Raw genomic sequence first — 14,449 nt, forward strand, 5'->3', positions numbered from 1 at the left:
ACTTTTCAATGGTGACAGTCTTAAGAATTCTCAAGAGATGGTGGGGACATATTTTGTGATTTTTGGGGGGGAGGGGAGCGTAACTTGAGTTTGAAAAAATGGTTGACTTTAATAGTGATGGTAACTGAATGGCTTTCACTGTTGTACTGATCATATGGCTAGCAATTAAAAATTCAGAGTCAAGTAAAAAATACTTTTATCTAGAGTTAAGGTACCAAAAATTCATGAGCTTTATATGGCCCCAAAGCAGAAATCAGAAAAAGAAACAAAGTAAACTCTCCCACTATGATGAAGTAGACAACTTTGTTGACCAGAAGCATCATGAGTTTACATCTGTTGTTGGACAATATTTTCTTATGAGAATCTAGAAGTGGTTATAACTGTGTTATAACTCCTACCAGGTCTGCACTGGCCATAATTTATACTCCCGAGTATAAAACGGGTTTAGATCTTGTTCTTGAAAGTGCTTCTGTTATAAAATTTAATTCATTTATTCTCTAAGAGGAACAATTAGTGACCTCCTAAAATAAACAAAGGGGCTGGACCTGAACAAAGCTAGGATCCAGGAATTCAATCTAGTCATCTTGTGTGGGAAGAAGAGGACCAGCTACTAGAGGCATCAGCCACTGCCTCACGCACGGGGTGTGCATTAGCACAAAGCTGGAGTCAGAAACGTAGTCGGATTTTAAACCCACGTACTCTGATGTGGGATGTAAATATCTTAAACATTACGGTTAAATTATTGAAAGAATAATTTTATACAGCAGCTCTCAATCATAGGATTGAATCTTTTTGATTCTATACTTAAAATATATTTTTAAACAATTCTTACATGTTTCTGCATTTCAAAAATAATATGCTTTCCTAATTAAAATTTGATGAAAGAACTCTTAGTTCGCTCAATTTTCCACTTGTCATCCTTCATCAAGCCCATTCTTTAAATTACACACCTGGCAAAGAAGATTCTTTTGTCTTCCAGATTTGAATTTGGAGTTACCCCTTGATCACTCCCTAAACTTCCAACATTTGCTTCATCGTGTAACCCATTGGTTTCTCTTTAATCTCTGTCCAGTGTGCCTTCATCAATCTATTCCATTGCTGTTACTTTACCATGTCTCAGTTATAATTCCAAATACTTCTAACCAATATTTCTATTCTGGGAACTTTGGCAATTGCTGTGGGGGGACCTAGGCAATTACTGTGGGGACTAGCAAAACAGTAGAATATTTGGTTTCTTACTAATGAAATCCAATTGATCAGGAATGGGTTTGTTTGTGATTAAAACTCCTTCAGATGACTTGCTGTCAGAGAAATTTAGGAAGCCTATCCTCAAACACACGTCTACGTTACAGCTTATGTATGTTATTATTCTTTTTGTGATGTAGGAAAAATGATCTCACATGTCTCCTAAAAACACGTTTGACACACAGAAAAGGAAGTATTTAAGGCACTCTGACCTCCATTTTTAGTCAATATGTCCTCCTTTCTTGAAAGGTATCTTAATTCTGTTCAATTTCACATTTTAGAGTTACAGAATACATTACAAAAACATACTCATGATTTATGCTCAAATGTATTTAGTTCATGAAAACTATCAGTCTTGTGACCAATAATTTAAAACAATTTAAAACAATCGCAAGTCACAAACTAAACTTCTGACTCTCTCTAGGGAACACAGTTTCATTCCAATTACCCACGGTGATAATTCAAGGTTGACAATCAGAATTTTTAACAACAAAAATCATTAACTCCATGCTTTCAGAACATTCTAGAAGCGCCAAATGCCTCTTTTTTAGTTCAGTTTTAAGATGATTCATAGTAAACCAAAGAACTATTTTGCTTTGACCTATGACCACTAAAAGCCTTTCCAAAAATATTGTTAGTCTGTGTTCTACTTATAAGGGAAACTTCTGTTCATAATTGAAAAAAAAATAGACTTTAGCTTTCACATTTTTAAAAACTCCTCTTATTAAATAAATTGAGTATGTTTACACTGATATGACTATAACTGATACTTTGTACAAGTTCCCCAAATGCTGTTCCAACTATCCTTAAATCCTATATAATTATTTAAATGTATACACCCTGGCTGTTTTCTACTCCATCATCTAAAACTACAACAGGCATTAAAGATAGCATTTCTTGTAGTGCTCTTAATTGTAAAAACAAAAGCAAAAAAGCAATCTTCTCTTTCACTTTCCTGTAAATATCATAGTAAGGCAAAGGACCTGAGCTGATGTTTTTGGAATTAGTCATCTCTAACAAGGCACAGTTAGCAGCGTCCTGCGATGGCAGATGCAGCAAAAGGGAGGAAGCCCACAGCGCTCGATCTGCCTCCAGTTCTCCCACCCATTTCCACAGCATGCATCTACATCATCTCCTTGGAAAACATCAGATATTAATAGGATAGGACCAAAACTTAGAGAAAAAGCACTACCTGTCCTGTGACATAACCACTCTTCTGATTTAGAATGATGCTTTCAGAGATTGAAAATATAAGTGAAAAATAAGAGTAGAAACATGCACAACATGAAGTTGAACAACGTATAACTATTCAACTTTGACAAAACTCCTAACACGCAAATGATTTGCTCCTGATATCCATAATTAATAAAACAAAAATAGCCAGCATTAGCTAAATACTTAAGGTGGTTACAGCTACATTGGACAATTTTTGCGTATTATCTCTAATAATTACAACGATTAGAGCATACATCTTTATTCTCCATTTATAAAGAAATTGAACTCCAAAAACGTTAACTACTAACCTAAGATAACGAAATAACTTGATAGCGCAGTATGATTATCTAAATCTATCTGTAAAGCTCATTTCATTTCTGTACGTATGTGCCAACAACATAAAAATATCTTTTTAATATCAATTTATTTTCATTTTTATTTATAAAACAACCTTGACATGTAGGATTTGTCTTTAATAGTTCCAACTTATTGTAAAATTTTACTTATATCTCCTAATAAAAAGCTTTACAAAACAGATATTTTAGTCAAGCATAAATTTAACACATAAATCTCATTTTAAAATATATTAATAATTCATAACATAGATGCTTCTGGAAAGCATAAATATTTACAGATTTTGACATAAGCTAGAGAATAGCCTGAATGTCAATTGTTTAGAGAATTAATCACAAAGGATTGTGAAAATATGCCCAACAATTAATACTTACATACACAATGCAAAAAGAGAGCATATTTAAACATTGATAAACATTTGCTACCTCCACATTACCCACCAGCAGATGACCATCAGGTCTGGAAGGTGTTGGAAGCCTGTTCTCATTGCATGCTACAGTTACGTCAAGGAGCCTACCTCTGTATTGGAAGTCGGCAGACCTGTCCACGGGAGCGCGTTCTACAGCTGATCGCTTGTAGACGACGTGAATTCTTCCTTTCTCTTCCTCCATCTGCTTACCTCTTTCCAAGGGTTCAATGAAATACTCCTCATTATCACTTTTGATCATTCCAGCCTAGGAGAAGCAAAGGAGTGTTAATGCGCAGACGTTACCTTCAGATCACAAGCATATCTTTCAAATGGCAAGGCCGTAATTTATGAGATGCAATGTTGTTTCTTTCCGGATTTGACTGTAAATTTTAAACAGTTAAGCTATTTTTTATCAGTAATTCATAAAAGGTACTGATTCACATTTGACAAGAATGGCAAAAATTCCTATAAGGGATGACACAAATTTCCCAAGGAGTAAGAATAAGAAAATCATGCAATGTATCCGTATCATCAGACTGCAGAAGAAACGTCCTTAAATGTTCTACTCAGTACTCTCCTCCTACATGAAGCCGTCTGGGCCATGTAAATTCCAAATGCATTTCTAATTTCCCATAACAAACCAGATGTCAGGGATGGGAGGGTGTTTTTTTTGCTTTGTTTTAACTCATTGAAATGTTCGTCCCACACCAGCAAAGCGTGAGAACAAATCCCATATAGTACTCAGGAACGATATCTTTCAGCTTCTATGAAAAACACACATTCCTAACATGAAGAATGAGCTCATATTTGCCCTATCTTAACCAATGACTATATCTGTTTTATTCTTTAAGCAGCGTTTCTCACATCTCTCCCAACCTTCAATGTCTTGCATTTCTTTATTGTCTTTCTCTAATTGTTCCTTCTTCGGATTGTTTAGAAAACGCCAAGATTATATTCAGCAATATGGTTGCAGACAAATGATGTTTTGCCTACTAAGTTCTCTTCCTTATCAAATCCATAATACAGCCAAATAGTAGCTGCATATATCTACTTTAAAGGTCATGCATTAATAAATGGCATTCTTTTAAATATCAGCACATTTATTTGAGGAAAAAGTTGGAGAAACAATGTGTAAGTCTAGAAACTGCAGTTACACTAAAATACTTACCAGACTTACTCTTTTACTTGAGACCTTTAACTTGGTTGCTATTTTCACACCAGTGACTACAAGCTGTCAGAGAACACAAGCCAAGAAAGTACTTCTCCTAACTTCTGTTCTTATGGTATCAACTCACATGGAAGTGAAAGGTGGGTATTCAGATGCTAATGCCATGGCACAGCAAGTTAATCCTCTACCCAAAGGCACCTGAATCCAGTATGGGTGCAAGCACCTGTTCCAGACCCAATTCTCTGCTTACAGCTTGGGAAAGCAGTAGAGCATGGCCCAAGTCCTTGGAACCCTGCACCTACATGGGAGACCCAGAAGAGGTTTGGGTCAGCTCAGTTTATGGCTGCTGTCGCCATTTAAGGAGTGAACCAGTGGATACAGGACCTTCTATGTCTCTCCTTCTGTCTGTAAATCTGCCTTTCAAATAAAAATATGGCAAATATGTCTCTAACTGGAACTTTAGTATTATATATATATATATTCCAAGACAACATCACCATGGTTCTTGCACCAGATGTGGTTCTTCTCTGTGGAATAAATTTCTGCCTTCACTTAAAAGAACACCTAGCTAATGGATAGCAACATAATCTTCCAGATATGCATGCTAAAAACCAAGGGGTGTCAAAAATAGGAAAAAAATAAAAGGTTTCATTGATGCTAAAAAGAAATTTAAAATCCATTCAGTTTTTCACAATGCACATTTTTTTCATTAAATTTTGGAATATTGCTCTATTTATTTTTCTCATTTGACTAATTCTTACCTACTCCTATACTGTACATTTTTTTACAGGGGCACCTTTAATTCTTCCCTCTTCAGAGTTATCAATGGATTCACACACTCTGCAAGGACAAACTTTCCACATACTTTCCAAATTTCATTTTCATCTCTCCAACATTATGGTCTTATTTTATTCTATTATCAGTTAATTTCAACACTCTCTAATTGTGTCTTTCTTAGATAGAGACAGATTAATAATGTTCATAAAACACCCCCAAACTGCTTACAAAGTAAACGTGAATAACTTTCAGAAAACAACAGCATGCCCAAGGTGCGAAGATACAGTCTCACGTGTGACTTAACACAGCAGGAAGAATCCAGTGGCTCCATCATAGACACCAATCTACTGACAGTGATGCACATTGGAAAGTTGAAGTTGAGCAGCACTGGAGCTTCAGTGTTCATCTTCACTCCAGTCTTTTCCTCACCCTAAAGCCATGCAGTCACCTTACTCTTGACCTTGTATTCTCCTGTCCTATTTCATGCACACTTCCTTAGCCCCACACTGAATGATTCATCCAGATGACAAGAACTCCCGGACCCGAGGCTTTGCACAGAGTACGTGGGTTCTCCCAGATGAGTGCTGGCCCTGGGTGGAAGCAGTGCTACTAAAGCGACTTGCAGCTCGGAGCAATGGGTCACTGGTATGTGGTGCAGCAGGCAGTGGAGATGAGCTAACAGGTGCTTCAGGTCAACATTCCAATCTCAAGAACCATGACTCCACTTTCCTCACAAGGCCACAGACAAAACAAAGTGCACACACACAAAAAGCTCCTTTTAAAGCACAGAATATTTACGTTTCTGGCAACACAAGAACTGGGTTCCATGACCTCTACTAACTCCTCAAAACAGGCAGGAAATCTGGGAGTCTGTCCTTTTATTCATTAACCAAGGCCAAGTTCCATTAACAACAACAAAGTGCCTTATACAAAGCACTGTATTCAGCAGCACAGAAAAGAAAAAAAATCTCAGACATATTTGCCCTGCAGTCAACTAAATATAGTCAAATAAATAAAACACAGCCTAAAAGTATACAGTGAAGTATGCTTCAGGAGTCCAGAAAGTGATGTGGTCATTGAAAGCCAAATAAAGTCAAGATTTTTTTTTCCTTTATGATCTCACTGTGCCTAGCTATGAGCAGGAACTGATGATTCTCCATTAAAAATCATCTATTTCATCTGAAATCTCCCCAGTTCACAACACAAGTAACCTTCTCCTGAGCTCCATCTATCGTCTCACACTCACATAGAGCAGAGAGGCCAAAACTGCCCAAACTATTATGTTAACTTGGATAAGCCATGTAGCAAGTTAACCAAGCAGGTAAAGATTCAAATTAGTAGGAGCTTCTTCTGGGTCACGTGAGATTTCAGAACAGTTCTAGGCCCACCTAGAGGGGTTTCTGCTCCACACAGCCTCGCAGGGATCCAGGCTGAACATGCCCTGCCATATCAAAACCAGCCATTAGAGCCCGGCGCAGTGTGTAGCGCCTAAAGTCCTGACCTAGAATACTCTGGGATCCCATATGGGCACTGGGTCTAATCCTGGCGGCCCTACTTCGCATCCAGCCCCCTGCTTGTGGCCTGGGAAAGCAGTCAAGGAAGGGCCAAAGGCTTGGGTCCCTGCATCCGCAGAGAACACCCAGAAGAGGTTTCTGGCTCCTGGCTCCAGGTTGGTTCAGCTCCAGTTGTTGCGGCCGCTAGGGAAGTGAATCAGCTGACAGGAGATATTTTCCTGTCTCTCCTCCTTTCTGTATATCTGACTTTGCAATAAACATAAATAAATCTTTTTCAAAATAGCCATTAAAGTGACCCAAACAGAAACAGACACATCATGAGCAAGTTCACATTTTTACGAAGTAGCTCTGGTGACTATTCACATTTTAGACCTACTTCCCTGGGATGTATAGAGATATATGGCTCATAAACAACCGTAAAGAGGACCATGAAATGTAATCTGGCCAGGTTCCCAGGGAGAAGACCCAAATGCATTTTGATGAATAGATAAAAATTTCAAGTTTAAAAAAGATCATGTCACACTGCTTAAAACACCTCAATTGTTTCTCATTGCACTTGAAGCCATACCCATCACCACTGGTAGAAGGCCTGGTTTCAGCTTCACTCTGCTCTCACAGGCTGTAGCCACAAGAGATCACCATCCAGCCCTTGATATTCCTAAGCTCCCTAGAGCCCTACAGCTTTGAAATGCCTTTCTTTCTACTTAAAAGGTCCTGCTCTCATCACACACTTCATTGAATGCACTATATTTCATTCTCTAAATCTCAGCGGAAATATCACCTCCTTCTGTGATTTTCATACTTCTTCCCCCTACAGAAATCAGGTTCCCTCATCAAGGTGAACATCACAGCCATCCATTCTACTCAGAGCAATGTGTCCATCTGTCATGGCCCTTAACACAAACGTCAGGGTTGTGCTTAGGTGAATTGCAAACTTATGATCTCTTCCTCTCCCCTATGGGACTATCAGCCCCTGAGGAAGACAAATAGCTGACAATGTTTACGTTCAACATGCTTTTGATGAAAAACTACGTGATGAGTGATAGGAGTAAGGCAATGAATTTTTATAACACAGTTGTGGGGGTTTTCCAAACTGGAAGGTCTGCTAAGCTGGTGGCAGAAAGCACGGGTGGGGGTAGTGCAGGCTCGAGTGGCACTTCCAAGATGAAAGCTCACGGCGACGTGGAATAGGTCAGAACTGAAAGTAATGGAATCATCGCCTTTTGGACCTACAAAGGGACACTAAGAAAATGTGGACTGTGAGCTCCAAGTGAAGCGTGTGGAGATGTCCAATAATTCCTGAGTGGCTGCATGGCTGCATGGCTGCAGACACCACCTCCAACCTCATGTCAGAGACCAGCTGCTGAGATGAGCTCTTACTCCCACTCTGCAAGGTGTGACTGCAGGTGCCAGATGGGCTCCTCTTCTCTCTCTCTCTCTCTCTCTCTCTCTCTCTCTCTCTCTCTCTCTCTCTCTTCCTCCCTCTTACCCCTTTTCCACCCACACTTCTTCCTTTATGACAATCTCCTGGCCCAATGTCCGATGATGACAGTATCTCTCTCTGTGGGGCAATCCATGCTGGTGTGTGTGTGTGCGTGTGTGTGTGTGTGTGTATATACTCAAAAATGAGTATAGGTGCATGTCCACTGTCTCACATTTTAACTGAGTTTTATCATTTTGTGCGCCTTATATGAGGCAGCACTCACAGCTCATCTCTTCATGCATGAAAAGAGCCTGCAGTGAAACTAACATCCCCTTTCTCACATCAGTGTGCACACAAGGACAGGGAGTCGGTAGCTCAGAGAACAGTTTAGGGACAAGTTTGTGAGAACTTGCACTGCCTTGAGTCTTCATCTTAGCACAGAGAACCAAGCAAAAACAGAAACAATATTGCACCTGGAACCAAAAGCTGCTTTGAGATTTATGAGATAATTAAGCTCCCAATGGAAGAAAGGCTAGAAACAACCAAGCAAGAAGCTAGAATAGTAGTCTATGTGGCAGAAGTGGCTAAGGAAAAAGAAAAAACAAAGGAATGGCTTGACAGTGATTAAAAAAACAAAACAGAAATGCTGCAGCTATTAGAACATAAGCGCTGCTACCCAAAACCTCTTAGGATCCCTCCCACATTCAGTTTACTAGGATCACTGATGCTCTCACAAAAATCACCCAGAATATCCCGACCATCCATATTTCCGACCATAACTTGCATGGCCTCGTCTATTCATCCCTTTCTGGATGGCTCCATTCCACACACAATGGGTGCAGGACTAATCCTTGAACACTAGCAGGTGCCCTCTTGTAAGCCTCTGCACCAGCTCTGTACTTAGAATTCTCTCCCCGAGAATCTTGCCTTCTTTGAAGTCCTCACTGAAGTGGGACTTCTCAAATAAACCCAATCTTATCACCCTCATGCTTTCCCCATGCCGCAGCCCATGCCTCAGGCTCCGATCCAATGTCTGCACTGTGGTGGCCCTGTCCAGAACAGAGAAAGCTTCTGATCCTGCCTGGTTTCACACTCCTGGGATTTCCTCTGCTACTCTCCTGGGTGACAATTTCTTTTAGTCTGTTCACAATATATCCCCAAGTATGTAAAACTGTGGCCGGCACAAACTTAGTTGTTTAATGAATGTTGCCTGAATGGAAAATAAAGAGAAGGAAAGAAAAGGAAAGGTTGGAAGGTGTACTTAAAGGTTTGAAGCTGGTGACACAGAAAGGACTGAGGAAGCAGAAAATCCAGAAGGGAAAGACAAAAGGCAGGGAAAAGAAGCTCAATGGCAAGAGGTTGCACACATTTGTCTAAAGAAGTGGTGGAACTCTCCATATGTACTAGAGACATGGAAAATGATTTTTCAGGAAAATTGGCCATAACGTTACAAGTATACCATATATCCAGGATGTTCCTTCTCAAGGGAAGAACTGAAAAGAAAGAAACAAGGGCCACTCAAAAGAGATTAGAGGGGCCAGTGTTATGGCATAGCATACGATGCCTCCGGCTGTGAGGCCCCAGTGTCACATTTGGCACCAGTTCAAAACCAGGCTGTACCCTTTTCATCCAGCTACCTATAATGTGTCTGGGAAAGCAGAAAATGGTCCAAATGTTTAGGTTCCTGCACCCGTGTGGGAGGCCCAGAAGCAGGTCTGGGCTCCTAGAGCTCTGACCTAGAACTGGCCATTGCAGCAATTTGGGGAGGGAACCATGAGAGAACCTCTTTCTCTTGCTCTGTCTCTCCTCCTCTCTGTGTAACTCTGCCTTTCAAATAGGAAAAAAAATTAACCTTTAAAATTTTGAGGGTAAATCAACAGAGAATCTTGGGAAATTAATACACAGACCATTTCTAATATCTGAACCCTAGATTGTTGCCTACAAGAACTGGCCTTTTGGGCCCGGCGCGGTGGCGCAAGTGGTTAAAGGTCCTCGCCTTGCACGCCCGGGATCCCATATGGGCGCCGGTTCTAATCCCGGCAGCCCCGCTTCCCTTCCAGCTCCCTGCCTGTGGCCTGGGAAAGCAGCAGAGGACGGCCCAAAGCTTTGGGACCCTGCACCCGCGTGGGAGACCCGGAAGAGGCTCCTGGCTTCGGATCGGCATAGTATCGGCCCGTTGTGCTCACTTGGGGAGTGAATCATCGGAAGGAAGATCTTCCTCTCTGTCTCTCCTCTCTGTATATCTGCCTTTCCAATCAAAAAATAATAAAAATAAATCTTAAAAAAAAAAAAAAGAACTGGCCTTTTTTTTCTTCCTGGAGTTTCCTTTTTCTTTCTTTTCTTTCTTTCTTTCCTTTCTTCCTTTTCTTCTTTTCTTTCCTTCCTTTCTTGCCTTTCTTAAAACCTTTCTGAAATACCACGCAATGTACTGAAATTACAATATTTGTAAACATTTTGTGTTTGCCCCAAGACATGTAACAAGGTTCAACAATAAAATTTGTCAATGTAATATATAATATCAACATAGTGAAAAAAACACCCATTTGAATTTAGCCAAAATGGTATACATTGACTAAGATTACAAATATTGCTATCACCATTTTAATAAAAATATTATTAATAATACTTTGTAAAGCATGACCACACTAATGCATTCTAGAACTTCTCGAACCACAGAGACACATGGGACTCTCTAGTATTTCCCTATGGATTTTGGCATTTTTTCCTGAAACCGTGAAGAACTACACATGTACTGTGAAGGGGATTACTTTGCTTTGGGCAATATGAACGCTTCACTGATATTAAGTTTTGAAATCCACTGAATGTTATATTTTTACATTTCTTTCTTCAATGTTTGCAAATATTCTATTTTCTGTGATACCATTTTGTACGTAGAGGGAATCTCCCCTTCATCTCTTTCTTCTCCCTCCCCGCAAGTGTTTCCTCTTATGTCATTACAATAGCATAATCCTTTGGCAACAGTCCCAAGTCCAACATGCTGCTATTTAAGTGTATCATGTCATTGTAGGTACAAAAAATGGTGGAATATCTAGGTTTATATTGTCAAGGTCTATTTAATAATTTCATTGGGAGTCCTCCTTTCATTCCAGAGTAGCATACGGCAACGCACCTTCACTTCCTGGTATGCCAGTATCTGGAGACTTCTAACTACACTTCCACCTGTGTCTTTCTGCTGCAGACACAGATACCCCAGTGGACTACAGTTAGTTCCCCTTCGTTCTCTATGTCTCTTTTCCCTTCAGAAACTGATTACATAACCCGAGGACCTCAAACTTTGCTCAATTATGGGCTTTATCATAGTCCCTGCTGTGTCATATCCCAGGATTTAAGAATAGTGCCTATTTCTGGGAGGGCAGTGGGAAATGGCGGGGAGTGGGGCGAGAGGAAGGTTAAAGAAGCAGGAAAGGAAATTGAAAATTGAGGTCCCTACATAGCAGAGAGTTTCATCAGTTAACTACAGTGACGAAGACTGTGAGGAGGAAACTAAACAAGCAAGTACTAATTAACTGGGGTGGGAAGGCACTACAGAAAGTTACATAAATAGCAGGTGCAAAATCAAAGCTGAGTATATCTCAGATACTCTGAGCCAACAGACGTAGATTCTTCTGCACTCCTCCTGTTACAACTTACTGAATATTCTCCCTCCACAACTACCAAAACAAAGTGACTACTTAAAAAGCACCTGTGTGTTCAAACAAGCTTGACACATGTGTCCTTAATAAGAGACAAAAAAAAAATCATCAGTACTAACAACTAAAGACTCTTTAAGGCATTTAGCAAATACTTCTGGAAGCTCAAAGAACATGCATTAGCATATGCTAATATTAAATAACTCACATTCATATTCTAAGGTCCCTATACTCTTATTTCATATAATTCATGTATTACACATGATAATATAAAACCCAATGTCTTTAAAATTTAAAAGTTCATTTCATGACATTCTATGTACTAGCAGCATTTGTAATGCTGGAAAGTTTAAACCTTTAAATTTTCACTTGAAAGTTTACAAAAATGTCAACCATAGATTTCATAAGCTCCTGAGGAGTTGTCTTTAAACAGATGTATTTATTTTAATTCACCATTAATGCTACCTAATTGTTACATTATATCAGCATAATTTTTATAACTTTCCCTCTATTACACAAATAACTTTATACATACTAATCTAATGCAACAATAACCGAAATACTCTGTTTCTCAAACTATTTCCAAAATGAAATCCCTTTTTACATGTTATGTTATGCTTAACAGAACTAAGCAGTAGTAAATATATTTTTAAAGATTTACTTATTTTTTATTTGAAAGGTAGATTTTACAGAGAGAAGGAGAAAAAAAGAGATCTCCCATCTGTTAATTCACTACACATATGTTCTTAAGCCTGGAGCAGAGCCAATCCAAAGCCAAGAGTGAGGAATTTTTTCTGGATTGGATCTGCCACATGGGCGCAGGAGCCCAAGCACTTGGGCTTTCCCCAAATGCGTTCCCAGGCCATAGCAGGGAGCTGGATCCAACGTGAAGCACCTGGGGTGCCAACCAGCACCCTCCTGAGATGGCAGGCCTGCAAGTGCAAGCTTAGCCTTAATGTCAACTCAGCAACATTAAACATATTTTATTAATTTTTCACATAGGTTCTCTGACACCATTTTAGAAGGGACTTTTTTAGGCCTTTTGGAGAAGATCAAGTGTAGAAGGAATATTTATAAAATAAAGATGTATGTTGAAAATCCAGCTGCATGATTGTCTCCCAACTGGTCAACCCTTCCAGTTACATCACTCAAACACCACTAGGAATCCAGACTCCAGTTAGAAAGCAGTGTCAAAGGACAGAAACAACAACTACAAGGATCACACTCCTTATTGCCTAGGAGGGAACTGCACAGTCACAACTGATACTCAACTCTACCAAAGTACTTGGATGATTTTCTAAACCTCATTGGGGCATAGATGCAAATGAGAAGCAGGGTGTGGAAACGAGGGATTTCAGATGAGATTATGTCTATGAACACACAAACTATGTGTGAAGCCCTACACCTTTATTTATTGTAATATCAAGTCTTGGTCATCAAAAGAAGATAAAATTGTGTATAAGTGGATTTAGGACAAAAGTCAGTCCAAACGATTTTCTAATCCCACCGAAAACTCCCAGAATTATCTGGGAAATTCTGTGTCAGAGCGTCTCTGAAGTGCCTCCATCGTGTAAGCACTGATTTCGAACTGTGACATCTAAATATTTGCTCGCTGCAGTTTGGTTTCAAAAGTGGTAAAGAAGGAAGGTAGAGGTAGGTGATTTTTTTGGTAGCTCATGAATGTTTTACTGCATCTAAAGTTTTGTGCATTAAGTGCTTACGCTCTTACACTAGCTCATAACAGAAAAATAGTAATACATTTTAACAATCCACAAGACACAAGGAAAATACTGCATAATGTGTGTGAGAGACAAAATAAACACAGATATTATATTGAGGGAAGACTGCCTTGATGGTACAACTTCACATTAGCTTAGTAAGGCTTCATGAGAGCATTCTGAGAAACAACTTCCCTTCTGATGCTTCTTCATTTATTCCATCAGTGCACCAAGAAAAGACACCTGGTTCCTATTTTATCATCAGAACGGGCAGATGCTATTAAATGAAAATGACTTTTTAAATATTTCCTGAATTTCATGAGCCCTTTCATTTGTGTTTCTAGAATTGTTATGAGACAGTAGAAAAGACAAAATTGCTACAATATATAGAAAAGATATTGAGAAGTACTGATTTGAAGCTGGATTTATAAAACAAGCATATATGATTTCTCTATTTTAAAAAGGAAGTATTTGAGATATATTTGGATAGCTTTCAAAGTTTAATAAGCACCTAAACTACCCCCCAAGTCAACAATTTCCATAAAATTCTATCTTCTAAAGCTAGACATCATTTTAATACCTTTAAAACTCCAAAAATTTTGACATTTATGTGGTAGCTTTGCACTGCCAACCATATTTTATAATTTTTTTAACTTGCTGTTAACAAATGTATTTCCAGGCTTAAAGAGAAGTTAAGCCTTCAGATGCATGACCCAATATTTAGTTTTCTTTTTTTTTATATAATTATAGATTTGCCACTAGCAACTAGAACTTGTAAAAAGTAACAAATTCCTTGGAGCTTAGTTGAACAATATAAAAGAGTATAAAGTCTTGCTAGAAAATCCCAATGATGTCTTCCCACTGAATTATTCTATTATTTAAAGTCCAATATTAAGCTTCTAGGAAAGAAATGAAATTTGAAAAGTTGCTTTCTCTCAGCAGCCTAAGGTCCATTTATTCTCATAATAAATAACTT

At 39.0% G+C, this 14,449-nt stretch overlaps 1 protein-coding gene across 2 annotated transcripts in view; it reads right to left on the reverse strand.

Annotated features, from left to right (window-relative positions):
* ADAMTS3 (ADAM metallopeptidase with thrombospondin type 1 motif 3) overlaps positions 1 to 14,449 on the reverse strand; it is a 213,886-nt gene that overhangs the window by 105,020 nt on the left and 94,417 nt on the right. For both annotated transcript variants that reach the window (XM_040967175.1, XM_040967176.1), the window contains exon 4: positions 3,332 to 3,488. In XM_040967175.1, the coding sequence (XP_040823109.1) occupies positions 3,332 to 3,488 (157 nt within the window). The remainder of the gene's footprint in view (positions 1 to 3,331; positions 3,489 to 14,449) is intronic.

The sequence above is a fragment of the Ochotona curzoniae genome, unplaced genomic scaffold, assembly GCF_017591425.1.
Source record: "Ochotona curzoniae isolate NIBS_2020 unplaced genomic scaffold, NIBS_Ocur_1.0 scaffold_4506, whole genome shotgun sequence".
NCBI lineage: Eukaryota > Metazoa > Chordata > Mammalia > Lagomorpha > Ochotonidae > Ochotona > Ochotona curzoniae.